The sequence below is a fragment of the Dendrobium catenatum genome, unplaced genomic scaffold (assembly GCF_001605985.2).
Source record: "Dendrobium catenatum unplaced genomic scaffold, ASM160598v2 fragScaff_scaffold_718, whole genome shotgun sequence".
NCBI lineage: Eukaryota > Viridiplantae > Streptophyta > Magnoliopsida > Asparagales > Orchidaceae > Dendrobium > Dendrobium catenatum.
In genome coordinates, this window is record NW_021319180.1 from 372,820 (window position 1) to 393,554 (window position 20,735).

The 20,735-nt window shown below is 34.2% G+C and overlaps 1 protein-coding gene across 5 annotated transcripts in view; it reads right to left on the minus strand.

The window, feature by feature from the left end:
* Nucleotides 1-20,735, minus strand: part of LOC110107360 (peptidyl-prolyl cis-trans isomerase CYP57) — an 84,081-nt gene that overhangs the window by 11,681 nt on the left and 51,665 nt on the right. For 2 of the 5 annotated variants that reach the window (XR_003701262.1, XR_002304362.2), the window contains exons 6-11: nt 17,130-17,388; nt 15,513-15,549; nt 9,012-9,213; nt 8,515-8,661; nt 8,256-8,409; nt 6,443-6,555 (exon numbers count right to left, since the gene is read on the minus strand). Coding sequence is in view for 1 of the 5 variants with exons in the window: in XM_020837602.2 (XP_020693261.1) it covers nt 8,269-8,409; nt 8,515-8,661; nt 9,012-9,213; nt 15,513-15,549; nt 17,130-17,388 (786 nt within the window). In the remaining 4 variants the exon portion in view is untranslated. Of the gene's footprint in view, nt 1-6,442; nt 6,556-8,073; nt 8,410-8,514; nt 8,662-9,011; nt 9,214-15,512; nt 15,550-17,129; nt 17,389-20,735 lie in introns of those variants that run through there. The other 3 variants (XR_002304360.2, XR_002304359.2, XM_020837602.2) reach the window with 2 other exon arrangements.

The window sequence follows — 20,735 nt, forward strand, 5'->3', positions numbered from 1 at the left end:
TACCGCGTGTAGGGGTGTTGGGTTGGTGTCCAACACATCCCAAATGCATGTTTGTGCATCATATTGAGCTCAACATTTTCATCTATGGTAAAATCCTTGGGTATGTTGTTATTCGAAGCCAAATTGAAGGTGTATCTCGCATATCCTCCCAAATTCCATCTTGCATACATATTCCTACTCAACACTAGTGTCATGATAAATAGACATATGATTTAGGAGTTTGGTGAAGCTTGTGGAGTTTGTCACAAGCGTTGCAATATATCCAAAATACTTTTGATGACTTGTTGTCAGATCTAATGTGACTCTCAAAGGTTCATTTTGAAAATTCTAGAGCAAGTGTGTTTGATCAAGCTCACTTTTGGATATGTTGCATAGCTTATGATAAAAATGATTATGGCTATTTATTTCGTTATGCAAATTTTTTTAAAAGTTTGGAAACTCATTTCAATGCCTTTAATGGATCAAATCATGTCAAAAGTGATTTGATCTCTTAAAAGCTTCAAATGTTTGTTTCTTACTATGTCATGATTCAAGCCATATGATATGTACTTCTTGCTTAGATTAGTGAGTCTATTAATTTGTAAATTTTTCTTAAATGTGCTCATTTAATCCTAAGTGTTGGTAAAATTTATTTGGAGTATTTCATGGACCCTAAAGGCCCATGATCATTGCCCTATCACCAAAGTTTAAAATTGCGTAATCGGGTATTGAGGCGTTTTTCGTTCGTGAGGCGAGGCGTAAGCCTCAAGGCGTTTTGAGGCGTAAGCCTCAAAATTAAAAAATTGCGTAAATATAAAATGATAAATTTTATATATACTATGAGTAAATAATATATAAAATATAAAAATACGAGCCTCATATTACGCAATTTTAAACCCATGCCTATCACACTAAGGGATTATTTAAGCTCATTTTCTCTAATTTACAAGATAATATGACTAGATACAAACTCTCAAATTTCTAAATCATATTAGGTTTGATTTAGGGAAAACCTCTTTCATGTACTCATTTCGATAATGCTATAGGTTGTCTTCCAAATTCAAGTAGGACCAATCCCTCCTACCCAAATCATGTCAAAATTGATTTCGAGATCGTTTCAATGCGTTGGAAGCTCTCTAGTAGAGTATTCCATCCTTCATGCATGATAATTTGGAGCATCTCAAAGATCCAAATTTTTTTTTATTGCATGAATAATCTTAACTTAGGATTTAGGTTCATACTGTCTTTGCTTGTTGACACAAAATCTACAAGTATTCATTTATCCCTTCCATGCATGGTGAATGGAACATTCTCAAGGCTCTAAATACATATCATTGCATGACCTTTGGAGCTCCCTCAATGCTCTAAATGTTTTACCGCTTGACTCTTAGTATGTTTTAGGGGTTATCATCAACCCTTGTCATGCATTGTATTATGGACTTCCCTAAAATCCGTAATACATCATGTTGTAAGCTTTAGAAATTTGGAATCAAAATCCAAGTTTTCTTACATCTCTTGTTGGAACCCCAAAACCAACAAACATCCTCTCATGCACGATGATTTGAGGTTCTTCAAGCCTTCAAATGTATTACTACATGAGTCCCTCAACTTATAATCAAATTCTAAGGTTTCTTCATTTTATTTGATAGAACACAAAACTAGCAAATAAACATTTGTCTTCCGACATGTATGATGATTCGAATCCTTCAAGGGTTACAAACAAAATCATCCCAGGAATCATGTAATCTAAGATGAAAATTCTAGGTTTATTTGACCTTGTTTGTTGAAAAAAAAAAATCAACAAACGTTCACCTCTATATCTTCTTCATGCATGATAGTTAAAGCGTTCCCAAAGCTCCAAGTATTAGATTGCATGAGTTTTATAACCTTAGGACCAAACTACTACGTGTATCCTCTCTTGTTTGTTGAGACAAAATCAACAAACGACTGCCTCCTTCACAAATGGTGTTTGGAACTTCATCAAAGCCCCAAACGCTCCATTGCATAACCCTTATAACTTTAGGATGAAAATCCTAAGTTCATCTTTTCTTGCTTGTTGGTACAAAATCAATAAGTTAAAACTATCCTTCCTCCATGTGTGTGATATTTTGAAATGTCAAAAGGTTCAAAGTAATGTCATTCCATGAATCCTCAAGCCTCTAAATATATCACTATACGAATCTTTCCAACTTAGAGCCAAACTCTAGGTTCCTTTATCTCTTATTGTTGGAACATAAAACTAATATATATTTTTTCATGTATGATAATTTGGAGCCTCCAAAGTCTCCAACCAATATCATTACATGGTTGTTGGACCTTAGAAATGAATTTTAAGTCATCCATCATTTGTTTGTTGAGACAAAGTCAACAAACAATCATCATCCCTTTCATGCATATTGATTGGAACCTCCTCAAGATTTCAAATATATCATTGCATGACTTTTAACTTGCCTTATAAGTTACCACCAATCTTCCCATGCATGAGATTGTAAGCTCTTGAACGTGAGATCAAACATTGAGTTCTTTCATCTCATTTTCTTAGCCACTATTTAGGCAAATGAATACTCCTCCTTGGACACCCAATGTCCAAGGAATCCCTTTCAATATGCAATCAAAAGCTTGCTTGTTGCTTCTCTCATTTACAACTTAAGAGTTATAGAAAGCCCTCTCATTCTCCTAAGACCAAATTTAGGAGAATGGTTATCCACCTTTAAACACCAAATTTTCAAGGACATTGATGACTTGCTACCCATAAATTGCACACCATCCTCCCTTTCTACAACCCAAAAGTTGTAGGAAACTATCTCATTCTCCTAAGACTCAAAATTAGGAAAATGTATATCCCTCTTTGGACACCAAATGTTCAAGGAACCCCTTTCAACATGCAATTCAAAAGTTGCTTGTTGCTTCTCTCTTCTACAACTCAAAAGTTGTAGAAAGCCCTCTCATTCTCCTAAGCTCAAATTTAGGAGAATGATTATCCCCCTTTGAACACCAAATGTTCAAGGACACTCATGAATGTGTAACCTTTAAGTTGCACATTCTTTCCTTCTCCTATCAAACAAAAAATGTAGAAAATCTCTTCATTCACCTAGCTTAAAATAAATGAATGTGTGTGTCTTTCTTTGAACACCAAATGCTCAAAGGAATTCCCCAAACTTGCAACCTACAAGTTGCACTTCAATTCTCCCTTTCTACAACTCAAAAGTTGTAGGAAATCATCTCATCCTCCTAAGACAAAATTAGGAGAATGTATGTCTACCCTTGAACAACAAATGTTCAATAAATATTCGTGAACTTGCAACGTATATGTTGCATTTTCTACCTTCTTCGCCACAAATCAAAATTGTAGAGAAGTTCAATCTCCTACAACTCAAAGATTATAGAAAGTATCCCCTTTTCATCCCTCCAACTCAATTTGGAAGAGTGAATTTCTCTCTTTGGGCATCTAAAAGCTCAAAGAGAATCCATGGTGGCTTGTAGTCCAGCTCTGCATATCACCTTCTCCTATTTACCCAACACAAGCTGGGTAGACCACTTCCTTCCTTTGAATACCCAATACTCAAAGGAACATCCATAACTTTCCAACTCACAAGTTGCATTCTATCCCCTCTTTCTTCTTTACAAACAAAAAATTGTAGATAAATTCCCTCCTTTCTACAACTCAAAAGTTGTATGAAACTCTTTCACTTAATCTATATTGAGTGAATCAATCATGTTCCAAATAAACCTACTTGTTGAACCAAAAGCAACAAGTAGTTTCATCCCAAACATAGGATTCAAAAGTCCTATCTCTATTCATCCTTCTAAACTCAAGCTGGAAGGGTGCAAAATAGGTGTTGCTGGGAGGTGTTCATGTGAAAGGAAGGAGGATGTAGAGGTGAAAGTGTATGAGGGGTTGGGAATAAAATAGATTTTTCATCCCCTCTTTTATATTTTTTTTTATTGGCTGACAAGACTTAGATGCTGGGGCAGCAAGATTTGATCAGGTTTTGGGTATGGGCAGCCGTTTGCAGTAAATAAGAGAGATGGGCAGCTAGTTTGGCAGGTTTTTTAACAGGATTTGACCATAATAAATGTAGGACTTGAGCAGCAGATTTGGTAGTTGTACAGGGATATCTGGCAAAATATTTGAGCAGATATTATTTTAATCTTTTTTTTTTGTTTCTTTTGGCAGTGATATGGAGGTCAACACAACAAAAAGTTGAACATAACCTCAAAAGGCTATCTCGCATTAGGGGTGTAAGTGAGCCGAGCTGGCTCGAGCTCGACCCGTTTATGGGCTCGCGAGCCAAGCTTATCGAGCTCGCGAGTCGAGCTTGAGCTCGAGTTCGAGCTCGTTTAGTAAACGAGCTCGAGCTCGAACTTGAGCCGGCTCGGCTCGTGAGCTCGCGAGTCGGCTTGAATAAATATTTATATTTTTTAAAGTAAATTTATTTTATTTATTAAATATAAATATAAAAAAATAATAATAGTCACCTAATTTTTATTTAAATGTTAAACATTTCATATATATTTTTTAAATTTTATCTAAGTTTTAAAAATCCCGCTTAAGGTTTAAAAATCCCGCCTAATTTTTCAAATTTATATATATATATATATATATATATATACTTATTTGTTTAAGTTTTGTTAGTGCATTCTTATGTTGTAACCAGTCTCCAATTTTTTTAAGGATTAGGTCAATATAATGTGCAGCATAAGAAGTCCAATAAAAATATTTTCACTTCTTCATAAATTTGGCCCTTGCAGTCTTATAAGCACTGGCATTAATTATTACCACCCGAATCTCTAATCTCCTCAGTAACACCACCAATCATTCAAAAAAGACACTTAGCATCTTTTTATGATCAAATACATCAACGGTCTTTAAAAATAATGTGCCATAAGAGTTATTGATCAATAAATTTATCGAGCTTTTGTTCTTTATATCTTGTTATCCATTAGACATGATAGTAACTTCTATATGGCTCCAAATTCTCTTAATTTTCTTAAAGCTTTTCTTAATGTTTGCCAACTCCTTCAAAATCCATGTTGTCAAATTATACATGGGTAAACCTTCGCCTATAGGCTCCAATTGAAAGGATCAAACATAGTAAAAAAGGGAGATTGCAATATTAAATGTGATAGAATTCTCAAAAAAAAATCTCCATATATACATGAACTAGTATCTATGCCTCCCTAGCATTCTTTGAGGTCAACATCTATGATGTAGAAGGCATGTCTTCTTATCTATCATCTATTGTGTTTGCCATGTATTGGTCCATAGAGCCCCTTACACCCCTAGAGGACATGGGTTGCAGTGAGGAAGATGAATCCTGACCACTTCGCTCACTTGCATAGTATGAGCCAACTTCAATTCTATCATCAAACTGTTTCTATCTCGGTTGCTTTCACATTATTGACTAATTCATGTCCTCCCTCAAGGTATCAGCACCTTGGCACAATTTGCGACTTTTTTATATGATCCAAATAGGTGTGCCTTCATCCTTACCTTCACCACCTTCTTACAATAATCACATTTCAAATGCACACACGTCTCATCGCCACCTCCCACATCAACTTGACTGTTATTTTTCCATGTCATGTCTTTCCTATGACGCGGCATGCCTCTAACCATCCTCTAAACAACCCTATAATAACAATTTGAGAACAAAAAAAATTAAGTTAATAAAAATTTTTGAAGTTTGATAATTAAAATTTAAGTCCAATTTTCTAAGTAAAATCAGACAGCAAAATAGCCACAAACAGCTCAGGAAGAGTAGGCTCAACCCCATCGCTTAGGTCAGCCCTAGCTGCTAGATGCCTTCATGAAATTTTGTGTACAAGTATTTGATATTACAGAAAAGTTAAAATGCATGCATTCTCTAGGGAGATCAGAAGAATATACACAAGTTGCTAACTCAAGCCAATGAGTTAAATGGTGAAGAATATACACAAGTAGAAGAGATGGTGAAGAATATACACAAGTAGAAGTGAAACTAAAATAAACTACATAAATTCAGCCAAAGAATATGTCACAACAGTCATCACCACAGCATTGAAGTTCTACAGAACATAATTCCTACGATAGACTCATTCTATACAACTAACTCCATGGAATATTATGTGATATATTCTTTAAGAACATTTAAATGTTAAATATGTAATTTCCACTCTATTGGCAATCTTAGCCTTAACTGTTTAATGTGATATCGTAATTGTACCATTTTCTATATAGTGAAAGCCGTGCATGTTAAAGGATTGATCACCGAACCACATAAAAGCTTTATTTTTTATCCCTGAACATTGCTGATATGTATCATCCCAAGAGAATGCTTAACCAAAATATACATAAAATAATTGAAGTAGAGGTAGGTGCTTTTAACATTTTTTTTTAGTTAGTACATTATACTTGTAAAAAGATATTACAAAGGCTCTCAAAATTTGCAGATAACGAGCAAAAGGGGTTCAAGATCGTTACCTTCACAGCGAGCGAGCAGGCAAAGAAATAGGTGGAGTTGAACAACAATGCTGTGAGTGAGGTGGAGAAGCAGGTGAACTTGAATAGCATCAAAGAAATGGAGAAGCTAAATCCTGCCAAATGCCAAAAAATGCAAAGTTAAATCTCACAATAAGACTAAGCTACACTTAACAGCGTTCTCAACAATTTTGTCCTAAATCCCGAATTTTGTAAATATGATATTTCGGTAGATTTACGGGAAGAAGTGCATGAAAGGGGATAAATATCGTTACTTTTGGGGCGAGCAGCCATCGCGACTTCCGATCCAATAGAAACAACGACATCATCATCGAAGGTGGAGAAGCTTCATTAAGCGACTCTTTAGGAATGCTACTTCAAACGAAGCCAAAGCAGCAACGCAAGAGGAAAAACAAACTGTAGATGGGCCTAGGGCTAAAGAATGAGTGCAAGGACCAAAAACAAGCAAATTCGAATAGCAACAAAGAAATGAAGAGGTCGATTTAGCCTTTGGCTTTAAGTTTTTATATAAAAAAATAAATTCCTGAGGCATACGCCTCATGACAGTGAAGCAAGGTGCACATCAGCCAAAATGAGGAATGCGCTTCACAACATAAGCACATAGCGTGTACCTCACTGCATTTTTTGTCCAAATTGCAGTGAGGTGTATCTCGTATTGCACAATTTTAAACATGGATTTCTACGAGATATTAAAATTATTTATAATTGTTTGGCTTGAGAAATCCGGGACTCCTATTTGTGGTGAGATTGAGTGTACTTAGATTTCAGGAAAATTTTATTTTGACCTGTTTGTTTGTATGCCCAGGCGCCTTGTTTATACTAGATCAATTCCTATCCTCTCTTAAAGACGCAAGCTACTGTTTCAGTCGAAATATAGAAATGCTGAAATCTACCTATGGCATTCAATCTTTCTTACTAATTTGTTTGTCTATCATATTTGAAATAGATGTGTGTTTCTGCGTAAACAAATAGATTGTTTCTACAAAGAAAAGGACGCTTCACCCATTTGGTCTAGGTTAGAATTATCATACATATACAAAGGATCTAAACAAAAAGTATATTAGCATCAATAAAAATAAAAATGACTAAAGATACACAGGAGAAATAAATTTTAAGCTTTAAGCTTTAACTCAAATTAACTTATACAGGCATATAACCTGTGTAAAGTAAAATGATCTTTTTTTTTTTTTTATTGGGTACTCTTACAGCATTAAAATGAATTGACGAAACTAAGGAAATTTGGTATGATAGATTAGGATATGGTTTGCGGGAAAAGGATAATATATGAAATGTTTTCATAAAGCAGTGGCCAAAGGGTGATTGAAGAATTGCAGTGCCTAAATAAACGTGACCAAAGAAATTGTGCTTCAGTAACAACAAACAGATCATAAATCAACCATGGAATAAATCCTGCTTTTTCAACGGTGAAGGTAGGATCGTGATGGAACAATACTGATTAAAAAGCCAATCACAATACTGATTAAAAAGCAGAATTATACATAACACGGAAGGCAGAAATTTGCTTCTACCACAAATAAGCGCAGAAAAAATTGGCATATCTATATAAAGCAAGCAACCAACTTAGATGGAAATAGAAAAAGCATCCATCAAAATTTAAGATCAGAACTGCAGAATTTCATTGCTTGCCTACCGAATTAAATAAATCGAGACCTTGAATTTAAGAAATCAGTACCTCGGCATGGCCGAATCAGGTAACAAAAGATTAACAGTGTGGAAAAAGAAACATGTGCAAGATATTGAGGATTACTAGTTCTAAATCATTGTGCAAACGCACATGCTAAAAACAATCAAGTTAGGGATTTGCCAGCCCACTCTCGCTCACGCCGCTTAAGCTTAGCTTGCATCTTGTTGAACTTTTCTTTGCCTTTTTCTAGAAGAGGATCATGCACCACATATTCATTAGGATCATTCTTCCGAGCCATTGCATCCTGAAAGAGTTTTTAAGCTTCATTGTAATAAAAATATGTTTTCATTTAAAAATTATAAAATTGACTACAGATGTCAAAGAATAAGATATGATACTAGTAAACTACCTTTCCGTCAGAATGATCAGGAGAAAACTTTAACTGATTGGAAAGCCATCCTGATTCATCTGCATCATTGTCGTTTAAGTTACTTCGTGCAGGTGCAGAGAGCTTGTCAGCTAAAGATTGCTTGAATTTCTCTAGCTTTGCCAGCGTCTAGCATGAATAAATCATTAAAAGAAAATTTAGAGCAGGCTCTAATAATATTATTAACACCAAAAAAAAAAAAAAAAATTAAAGACATTGTTATTAAATTTACGAAATTTCTCTAGCCTTGCTAATGTTAACATTCTTCTATGAACAACATTACAACAAAGAAACAAAAAACTAGGCATTTGCTGTAAAATGAAATAGCTAGATTGACACAAACTCTATGATAGAATTTGCATAAATCTTAAAACGTATTTCTTTAGGAAATAAAGCATTTTAACCGTAGTTTAAACTGAAGAATGATAATCAAAACTCCTTGTAAAATTTATTAGAAGACATGTCAAAGGTTTCCATACATCTTCCTCACGACCCTGATTTCGACGCTTCTTCTGTTTCTGTATCTGCCTTTCCTGCTCACCATGAGATAGCAGTTGTAAATCAGAGTATGCTTGAGCTATTTGTTCAGCTCTAGCTTCTGACCCCATGCCCTTTTTCTTTAAGGCAAGCTTTTCAACCTTGGATGTTGGGCCAGCATAATGATCACGATCATTATCTACCCTGCTTAAAAACAAAGGAGAAGGATACAGATGATGTCTATAAAGCATGCCAAAAAGCTTCTAACTCCCATATTAACCAAATAGACATAAAATTATAACAAAGTTGAATCTAAATCTTTTAAAACTAGTTATCTCAGAATTTTTATGCAAAAGACAAGCATGCAGACATCAACAGGAGAAAGGATTAAAAAGAGAAAGAAAGTTGGGCCCTCGAATGGGTGCTAAGGCATCTTTACTTGAACAGAGATGAAGGAAGTAAACTTCAAGTAGAAGGATGAGTTAAGTTTTGAAATGACAATGCACACAAGGTGATCTAAAAAGAGAGTCAGAAGTTCGAATGCAGATTACAAAATGACTTGGAGCAATTGTGTTGCACGTTCAGGGCATCAAATGTTAAGGATGAAGCGGGTGACAGGTTCAGTAATAAGAAAATATGGATAAAGATTCAAGCAGAAAAAATAATTTTTAAGATTTTATTTTCATTTAAGTTATGCATGCTTCAATGTTAAGTAGTTTGATTAATCAATTTATTTGAAAATATTTTTTATGGATAGTTTGTTTAATATGACATAATTTCTAAATTTTAAATCTTAGAATGCAACAAAACTTTAAAATTTATTATTTTAGCTAACATAGTTTAATTTGATCCTTATAATTGATACTTTCCAGAAGTCTTTCTCAAGTGAAATAGATTTATTGAGTAACACCTCGCTTCGCTTGAGTACGTGCTAAGGATTGTGCCATGAATCACAGATGTTAGGCAACAATAACACCTACAAGGTTCCTAACGCATTTTAACACCATTCATTTTGATAGAGGCTCACCAGTTAAAACTATATCACCAATAAGTAATATACAATAAGATACTTCCCTTTGAATATTATGGATAAGCATTGCTATTTCAAATACAAAATTCAACAAACTAAATGCTGGTTTTTGATATAATGTGTTACAATTGAGAACTTTTTAGTTAACTCCACAGCTAATACTAATTCTATTCAATGATCCACAATACATATTCTTAGTAACTTAAATATATATTTGACAATTCTTTAATCCATTCTTACTAAATCAATTATTGCGGTATTTGATCAAATGCCAAGATCAATCAAAGCCATGGTTTAAAATTGCGCAATATGAGGCTCGCCTTGAGGCCCGCCTATGCGCAATTCTAGTAAAAAATGTCTCAATGCTTACGCCTCGAGTTTTTTTATGAGGCTTGCGCCTCAACTTGGTTGAGGCCCGCCTCGCCTCACTGGCATGAGGCTTATGCCTCACGCTATATATATTAAAACTTATATAAATCTTGAAGTAAATGCCCGACATTGGACTCTATAGGAGAGGAGGAAGGTGAGAGAGGAATTCATCATAATGATGATTCAAATGAATAACCCCTTAGTGATGACAATGCTAATGACTTATGAGTTCTTATGTGATATGTCATTGCTATTTATTTTTGGAAATTGGAATTATATGTTAATGAAAAGAATACTGGGATTTGGGAAAGATAGAATTTTGAGTTGAGAACTATATTTCATGTTGTCTTATTATTGGGATATTTTGATTTCACTTCATTTCTTATGTTTTTTTAATGTTTTATATTATTCACTCATTAGTATATAAAAAATTTATCATTTTATATTTATGCAATCTTTTAACTTTGATGCTTACGCCTCGCCTCACGAATAAAAAACGCATCAATACCCGAATACGCAATTTTAAACATTGATCAAAGACTTATTAAGCTTCTTTCTTTGTATTATATAATTTTTTATTAATTACTTTAGCACAAAATCATCTTCATAATAGATCTTTCTAGCGAAAAATTCAAATTAATACTTCAATATCATATGAATTATTCACGCAAATCTTCATTAGCACACACCCATTACTCTATCTCATAGCCTCGTTGTTAGATTCACAAGTTAGACACCCTAACAATTCCCATAATTCTAAACATTTATAGACCAAGTATCATGCTATACTAATAATTCCCACAATTCTAAACTTCTATTGACCAAATATAAGCAAATAATATATGGATATTCACAATTGTTCTATAAATCTTAATATTTGAGAAAGAGCAACAAAATTGTGTGTATATATATATATATATATATATATATATATATATCATCGGAAAATTTTATCCATGGTACAATCAGAATTTAACGCATACAAACAACAACAAAATCCCATTACGTGAGGTCAGCTACATGAATCCTTTTTCTCCATTGTGTCCTATTACAAGTCAAATTCTCATTTAAATCTATTAAAAAAAGTCATTTCTAATATTTTCTAATCAAATCTTTTTAAGTCTACCTCTACATTTCTTAACATAAGCCAAATCTAATATATCTACTCTCCTAATTGGGTCATCGGAAGGCCAATGTTTTATGTGACCAAACCATCTAAGGAAGCTCTCTCTAATCTTATCTGCCACTAGAGCTACTCCAACCTTTCAGATATATGTGCATTTTGCATTCTGTCTCTAAGAGAAAAGTCATTCATCCACCCAAGAATCCTCATCTATGCAACGCTTAAAATAATTTTATGCTTCTCTTTTAATGGATAATAATCTGCGCCATAAAGCATTACAAATCTCACCACCATCTTAAAGAAATTTCCCTTAAATTTGAAGGGGTACTTTTCTATCACACAGTAGGCCCAATGCATTCCTCCACTTTAACCATCCAACTTGAATTCTACTAATAATATCCCCATCTATTCCACCATCACTCTGAACAATAGACCCGATATATCTAAAATGCATATTCTTATTAATGACTTGATCGTCAAAAGTCACGACTCCCCCAATCATATCTATTACTACTAAATTACACTCCATGTATTCTATTTTAGGTGTATTCAAATGAAAACCTTTAGACTCTATGGTTAACCTCCATAGTTCAAGTTTACCTTCAACTCCCTCTCTAGTCTTATCAACAAGAAGAATATCATCAACAAAAACCATATACCAAGGTACATCCTCTTGCAAATGTCTAGTAAGAAGATCCATGACTAAAGAAATAAAGATATGGGCTTAAAGTTGATCCTTGAGGTAATCTAATGTGATTTCGAAGTAAACACAACAAAATAGAGAAAAAAATTGCTATAACACAAATATTAGGGCTGATTTTGATTAATAGTTCAACAATAAGGAAATATACAATTGATTTACTATTCGAGAGGTAGATCGGCTCTACCACAGACCATCGAAGCTATTAAGAAACTCTCAAAGAAAAGGTACAGCAAAAAGAACAATTGCATAATCTGAAAATAATGCATAGTCCTAAATAAGCTCCCCTATGTCCCTCCCAAATCAGCCTCCTTTTGTTAATTAATTCCCTCTCAATTTTGAACTCTTTCTCTAAATAATTCCCTCTCAATAATTATTAAAACCTTCCTAAATCTCTTCCTTTATTTGTCTTTCTAATATATAGAATTAAATCCTTCTTGGGAACAATACAATCCCCACAAAGATGCAACTTGTCCTCAAGGTAAAGATCGTGTGTGATCTCTTATCACCTTCCTCAGGTGTGAGACATGATAGCTGAGATGAAATGTTGAGGAAGGTGGTAGTCTCAATCGATAGATTACTCCTTCAATGTGCTCTACAACCTCATAAGGTTTGAAGTATCATGGGGACAATTTCTCATTCATAAATCCAAATTGGTTTTGAGAAACATTAGTATTATGTTGCAACCTAGGCTCAATAACTCTCTCTCATAGTTGTAAAATATAACATATTAACTTAATTTCGCTATAATTCACATAATCTTATGCATCATCTTTATTCTTAAAAATAAGAATCAATAAAGTAATCCACTCATCCGACATCTTTTTAGTCTTCAAAATAGCATTGAATATCAAGAAATTTCATCTCCTAAACATTTTCACACTTTTATTAGAATATCATCTGGTCCAAAAATTTTTTCACACTTCATTTTTTTAAGCCTCTCTAACTTTGATTTTTACAAATACGTCGATAAAAAGAAAAATATATATTTTCATTTAGGTTGTTAATGTCACTAAAGTCAATTGTATTCTCACAATCTTCATTGAAAAGCTTATCAAAATATCTCATCCACCTTTATTGAGTATCATTTACTATTAAAAGCATTTTTTTATCTTCATCCTTAATGCACTTCACTTGAAGTAAATCATTATTTCTCATATCTCTTTGCTTGGCTAACTTATACATATAAATCATTCGCCCTTCTTAATATCTATTATATTATATAAATCATTAAAAGATAATTTCTTTGCATCACATATCTCTTTTTTTAACTTTTTACAAGCCTCCTTATATCTTTCCCAATTTTCTAAATTTGTACCCCTAAAACAATTTTTATAATAAAGTTTTTTATTTTTATTTTTTGTCTTTTCTTCCACAATTTAATTCCACCACCAACTATTTTTACTATTAGAAGTTTTTCCTTTTTATACTCCAAGCACATCCTTTGCAATATTTTTAATATAACTAGCTACTTTTTCTCATATAATATTAACTTCCTCATATACAGTCAAAATCTTAAGATCTTGAATCTTGCTCTCAAAAATATTTTTGTTAGTGTTGTTTAAATGGTCTCATCTAATCGTAGGACAATATTTTTACTTATTTTTATATTCTGCCCATTTATCTTATAGTTCAAAATTAATAAGCGAGGCTGAGTACATAAACTTTCATTTGGAATAATTTTGTAATCTTTGTTATCTAAACAATTTATTTTCTTGTGAAAAAATAATCAATCTAAATTTTACTAAATACATTCTTATAAGTGATAAGATGCTTCTCTTTTTTATTAAATAAGATGTTAGCAATTATAAAATCATAAGCTTGAGAAAAATCTAATATAGTCCTACCACCGACATTAGTCGCTCCAAAATCATAGCCACTATGAATTTTTTAAATTCTTCTACCTCTCTACCAATATATCTATTCAAATCACCTTCAATAAAAACTCTTTCTTCAAGAGGTATATTTTATATTAATTCTACTAAATCATTCTAAAATTTTTATTTTGAATGCATATTCAAATCTACTTGAGGAGCATAACCACATTAATATTAATAATCTTAGCATTAACAATAATCATTAAAGCTATAATCTCTCCAATTATATTAATTTCTACAACATTATCATTCAAACTCTTATCTATAATCACACCTAGATCATTTTTAATACGACTCTTATCTAAATACCATAATTTAGATCCTAAACTATCAGTCTCCTTAGCCTTCTCTCCAACCCATTTAATTTCCTGAATACATAGAATATTTATTTTCTCATGAATCATAATATCTATTAATTGCATTAATTTGTCTATAAGAGAACATATATTCCAAGTTTCTATTCTAATTCTAATTTAATGAAATTTAACCCATACACATGACATAATTTATAAGGTCAAGAAAAGCCCTTAAATGTCAAAGAATATAATATTATGCTGAAGCAAAATCTTATGTTAGAGTTAGGCATAGCCTGACACACAATGACACAAACATACATGAGCATGCATGCGTGAGCACATGCTCAAAGAAATGCACACAAGGAGGGGGAGGGGTGTCTATAAGTTGAGGGGGGAGAAAGGGGAGAGGGAAGAGAAAAAGAGAAGACTTCAGTTAATCAATTCGAATAAAAACATAAGTCAGACTCTAGTTACATCATTAGGGCATACATTGGAAGGTCAACCCAGTAAAAAGGGTTTCCACATTAAACACTTTGCATGTAAAATCTCATTAAACTAGGAGATTGTTTCCAAATAAATAGACTGAAAACTTATCTTACTATATTTAATGTTAAAAGTTCAAAAAAAAAAAAAAAAATTCCCAAAGTCCCGAAGAACTAAACACCTTCATTCAAGATCTATTTACATTAAAGAGTTTAAGACGTTGCAACATAATACAATTAAAAAACTTAATCTAATTTATAATCTATAAAGAAAATTTAAACGATCAGCTGAATTATAGAAATAGATTGTTGAAAACGACATAATGGAAACAGATAATAATTACAAAATGTGTTAAGAAGCTTCAAACATTCTTTAAAGATCAACATGCTCAGCTTAGAATAAATATTGCATGGATTCCCATATGCGTCCAGAGCTGAGTCAGAAAATTATTACCAACCATCAACAATAATGTCCAACACTAATATCATAACATGAAACACAAAAATAAAATGAATGCAGAAAGTAACATGAGAAAGAGTTAGGAAAGATGAAGACCATCACATTTAACTAAATAATGTTAAATAGCTCAAACAAAATGACCACATGCTGAGATTAGAAGCTATACCTTGGAGACCGCACACTGTCATTTTTAGTGGATTTACCTTCCATAAAAAATAATAAGTACATAGATTAGTTAACTATTCAAAGAATAAGATGGAATGCAAGAAAGCGAGCAAACATCAAAGAGTACTCATATAGACCAGCCTATCTGAGCAGCGTATTCTAAGAAAATCCCTTGCAGGCATGTAAAATAAGACATCTTCAAAAAAATTAAAGGTTAAAATATTTTGTTAAACTTTATGTCAGTGAGCAGGATGTGAGCCACGAGCCTAGGCCAAGTAGAGCAGGCATGGACAATAGTTGCACGACACAAATACTATTATAGTTACAAAACTTAACAATGAAGAAATAGCAAAGTTAAAAACTTTTAATTCATATTGAAAATCATAATTCGGTCCTTTTTTTTCTTTTTATTTGTATTTTAAGTAGAAATTTGGTTTTAAGCAGATAACTGATGTGGGTGTATAGAATACAAAATGGATTAATTGGTATTATATGTCAGCTCGGAGAGAAAAATAAGTAGAAATAGGAACGAAGGACCTGTTAATTAAAGAAAAGTCTGAAGCAATTATCTGAAGGTTCATAATCTAAGAAGGGGGACTAAATGAGTAAAACGGTATATTTCTACAATTATCAGGGTGCAAATATTTAAAATGAGCCTTCACCCTTGAATGTGCAATTTAAATCGCAATAACCCACCATCCAAATAAGATCGCTCGGTTTTTTGTGCCTCCAATGAATTGTTTGGAAATTTCCTTTGGGATGATGTCTTAGTAAATAACCTTCCTTCAACACTATTTTCTTTGTTCAAGAATAAGTGCGATTGGATAGCTATCACTTTAGAGTATATTTTTTCCTTGAATTAATGCAAATTGCAGTTCATCCAAAAAAAAAATTATCTCGGCCGCAATGCATGATTCACCTTTAAACATGTAGCAATGTAAAAAAAATAAATAAAAAAATAAAATAAAATTACTCAAACAAATTAGCCTTATAAGTTTCTCAAGGGAAAAAAGAAGGCACATATTTCTTGTTTTCTCATTCATTATGAGCAATATCAAATATATACAAGCAACTAATCATAGATTCGAGTGAACTGTGCCTGCTTTATGTTGATTATTTCTTGGCTAGACATGAAATTCAATTTGTAAGTGGTCCTGTGCCCTATTCAGATTGGTCGCATGGCGTGCTTACCTATCATCGTCCATGTCTTACTTACAATTAATAAAAACATTTGGAGATATCTTTAGTAAAAAAACAAAAAATATTCATACAACACTAACAATGAGGAACATAATCAAAATTATATCAATCAAATAATGTGTGTAAGAAGAAATGTTTGAGATTACAAACTTAATTATAATTTAATAAAAGAGTTCATGTTCAGGAAATCAAAACTGTATTTTCCTGATATAGCATTAAGCACCAGATACATTTATCATAAGTTTAACTTTTCAGTTAAATGGAAAAAAAGAAGGTACTAGATGAACACATCTTAAAAACTATGTAGGATGTTTTACTAGCAGTCAATAAAAAAATTTCCCTATGTAACACAAACAAAATAAAACAAATTGTAGCACAGAATACAGTCGTAAGAAGACTAGATGGTGCCAGAAATTACCTTCACCAGATGTAGAAAATTTTTCATGTGAAACGATGTTTCTAAGCTCCCTGCGTTTCTTTAGAATTTGTGAGCGCATTCTTGCATCAAATTTGTCCTCATCATCATCATCATCATCATCATCATCATAATCATTATTACTATGACCAAATGAATAAGGCGTGTCAATATCCTGATCTTTATTAGAGCCAATTTTCTTTGAATTTAATGCCTCCCTGACAGACCTCTGGATTCCCTTCTTTTCAGTTTCTATAGAATTCTGCATGAAAAACAACCAACAACAACATTAAGCCTTTATCCCACTATAAGGGGTCGACTACATGAATCCTTTTTCTCCATTGTGACATGTTAAAAGTTAAACTCTCCTTAAAATTTAATAAAGAATGGTCATTTCTAATATTCTCTAACCAAGTCTTTTTAAGTCTACATCTACCTTTCTTAACATAAGTCAAATCTAATACACCTACTTTCCTAACCGAGTCATCAAAAGGCAGCCATTTTATGTGACCAAATCATCTAATAGGAGACTCTCTCTAATCTTATCTTCCATTGGAGCTACTTCCACCTTTTCACGTTTATCCTCATTTTGTATCCTCCCTCTAAGAGTAAAACCACTCATCCATCTGAGCATCCTCATCTCTGCGACACTTAACTTAATATTACGCTTCTCTTTTAATGGAAAACATTCTGCACCATAAAGCATTGCAGGTCTATGATAGGAAATACTTGAATATTTCAAGTAAACCTTAACAAGATTGATGAAAACAGCGAGAGATCTTCACAAATCTAACATAAACATAGTAAAATAGTAGCTTTTAAGGTGGAAATCAAATAAAGAAAGCAAATAAGAAAGATACAATCAATACTCGATTCGAGAGGATGATTTTTCTCTCCCAATCCCTAGACGAATCTAGGGCCCAAGACACAAAGACAAGAACTCAGGAAATCAGCAACCAAAACAAAGCATAATCCTAACCCTAAACAACTCCTACTATTTAATACAATAATTCCCCAATTCAATTCATAATTCAAATTTCCCTCCCATGCCTAGCGCCGCCCCCGTCTTTTTCTAATTGGCCTTTAGTGGGGCCCCTTTAATTGGGCCTAATCCACCTCCTATAAACGAGAGCCGGCCCTTAAGCCGGTTAGGTCGGTTTAGCCTAAACTTGTCTAACAATACTACCCTCCCAAAGAACTACCTTGTCCTCGAGGTGAAAGAAGGGTAACTGATGCTTGACCTTCTCATAAGGCTCTCATGTTGCCTCATAATTTGGAAGTCCTTCCACTTGATCAACACTTCTTTTGCCCCTCCCTCTTCGTGGCGCACCCCTTATAACTCAAAGGGTTCCAACATCACCTCCAAGTCCTCTGTTAATGCCACTGTAGTTCAAAACTAGTTGCAAGCTCCCCAATTGCCCTTCATAGTTGTGAGACATGAAAAACATGATGTATGGTTACTATGGATGGCAATTTTAGCTTATATGCTATTTTTCTGATCTTCTCCAAAACTTCATATAGCTCAAAATACTTTGGGTCAAGCTTCTTATTTATCCTATTAGAGACGGTTCTCTGCCTGTAAGGTCGAAGCTTTAAGAATACACTTTCCCCTATCTCAAATTGGATTTCCTTTCGATGTCCATCAGCATGTTTCTTAATAATTTGTTGGGCCCTCGATAGATGCCTCTTCAATTCTTCCAGCACCCAATCTCGCTCCAGATACTCCTCTACTGATGAAACTGGTGTGCTCCTATGCCCAAAATGCACCAGATGAGGAGGGTCCCTTCCATACAACACCTTGCATGGAATCATCTGAGATAAACAATGATAAGAGGTGTAGTGCCAACACTCAGCCCATGCTAGCCATTGGCCCATAACTTGGGTGTCTCTGACACAAAGCATCTTTGGTATGTTTCCAATCTCCTATTGACCACTTCTATTTGTCCATCCGTCTATGGGTGGTAGGCGATGCTCCTCTTCAATATCGTCCCCTATAAACTAAACAACTCCCTCCAGAAATGGCTGAGGAACACCTTATCCATATTGGATACTATAGCATCTGGTACTCCATACAGTCTGACCACCTCTCTGAGAAAAGCTGATGCCATTGTCACTATGGTGTATGCATGTTGTAGGAAAATGAAATGAGCATACTTGCTCAATCGGTCCACCACCACCAGAATCACTGTGAACTCTAAGATCAGGGTAACCCATCTATGAAATCCATGGATACCTCCTCTCATACCCAACTTGGTAAAGATAACGGCTGTAGTAATCCTCTTGAAGACATAATCATGTACTTATTCCTCTGATATATCTCACATTTGACTATCCTCTCCTCCACATCCTTATGCATCCCCTTCAAGTATAGCTTTGAAGCTAGTCTCCTGTATGTCTACCCTTGAATGACCCCCAACAGCACTTCCATGGAAGCCCTGGAGCAAGTATGGAATGTGGACTGATGTCTTTGGCATCACAAACCTTCCCTGCTATAGAAGTCTCTCTCCCTCCAAAGAATACCTCGAGTGGTTACTCCCATCCTTCAGTAGATCAACCCTAATCTTTCCTAACTCCTCATCCCAGGCACTCTCCTTCTTGATGGCCTCCCAATCTAAAATCAACGGGATCAACACTACTATCGCCTGCAACTCCACCATACATCTGGACAAAGCATCTGAAACTTTGTTCTCCACTCTTAGCCTGTATTGGATTTCAAAATCATATCCCAACAATTTGGAAATACACCTCTGATGCTCCTCTGTCATCATCCGTTGCTCCAACAAGTACTGTAGGCTACGTTGGTCCGTTCGGCAATGAAATGCCTACCTAATAAGTAGGGCCGCCACTTTTGGATTGCTAATACAATGACCATCCTGCTCATAAACTGATTTCAGCCTGCCTCTAGCTGTCAACACCTGACTGAAATAGGCAATAGGTCGACAATTATGTATTAGTATTGCCCTAAATCTATATTCTGAAGCATCTGTCTTCACCGGAAAAACCTGAGTGGAGACTGGTAGTGCTAGGACTGATACAATAGTCATAGCCTTCTTCAAGCTCTCAAATGTCGTTATGGCTGCCTCCCCCATAGGAAACCATCCTTCTTCAACTTCTCTGTTAGTGGCCATGCTACGGTGTTGTACCCCTTCACGAACCTCCAGTAGTATCATGTTAGTCCTAAGAATCATCTCTGCTCCTTCAAATTCTTAGGCACTGCCCATCTCAACATAGCTTCAATTTTTTATTGATTTGTTGGCACCCCCTCTTTAGATACAATATGTCCCAAATATTCAACACTAGGTTCGGCAAAATAGCATTTTTTTAGGTTGGCCCTCAACTGGTGCTCCTGCAACACCTCTAACACCCTCCTTAAGTGCTCCAATGCTCCTTCGTCCTGCTATAAACTAGGATATCATCAAAGAAAACCAAGATAAATCGGCTGAGAAAGGATCTGAAGACCTTGTTCATGAGTGACTGAAACGTGGCTGGAGCGTTAGTGAGGCCAAAAGGCATCACTAGGAGCTCATAATGCCTCTCATGAGTTCTGAAAACAGTCTTGGGCACGTCTTTCTTCTTCATTCAGATCTAATGATATATCCTGACTTCATA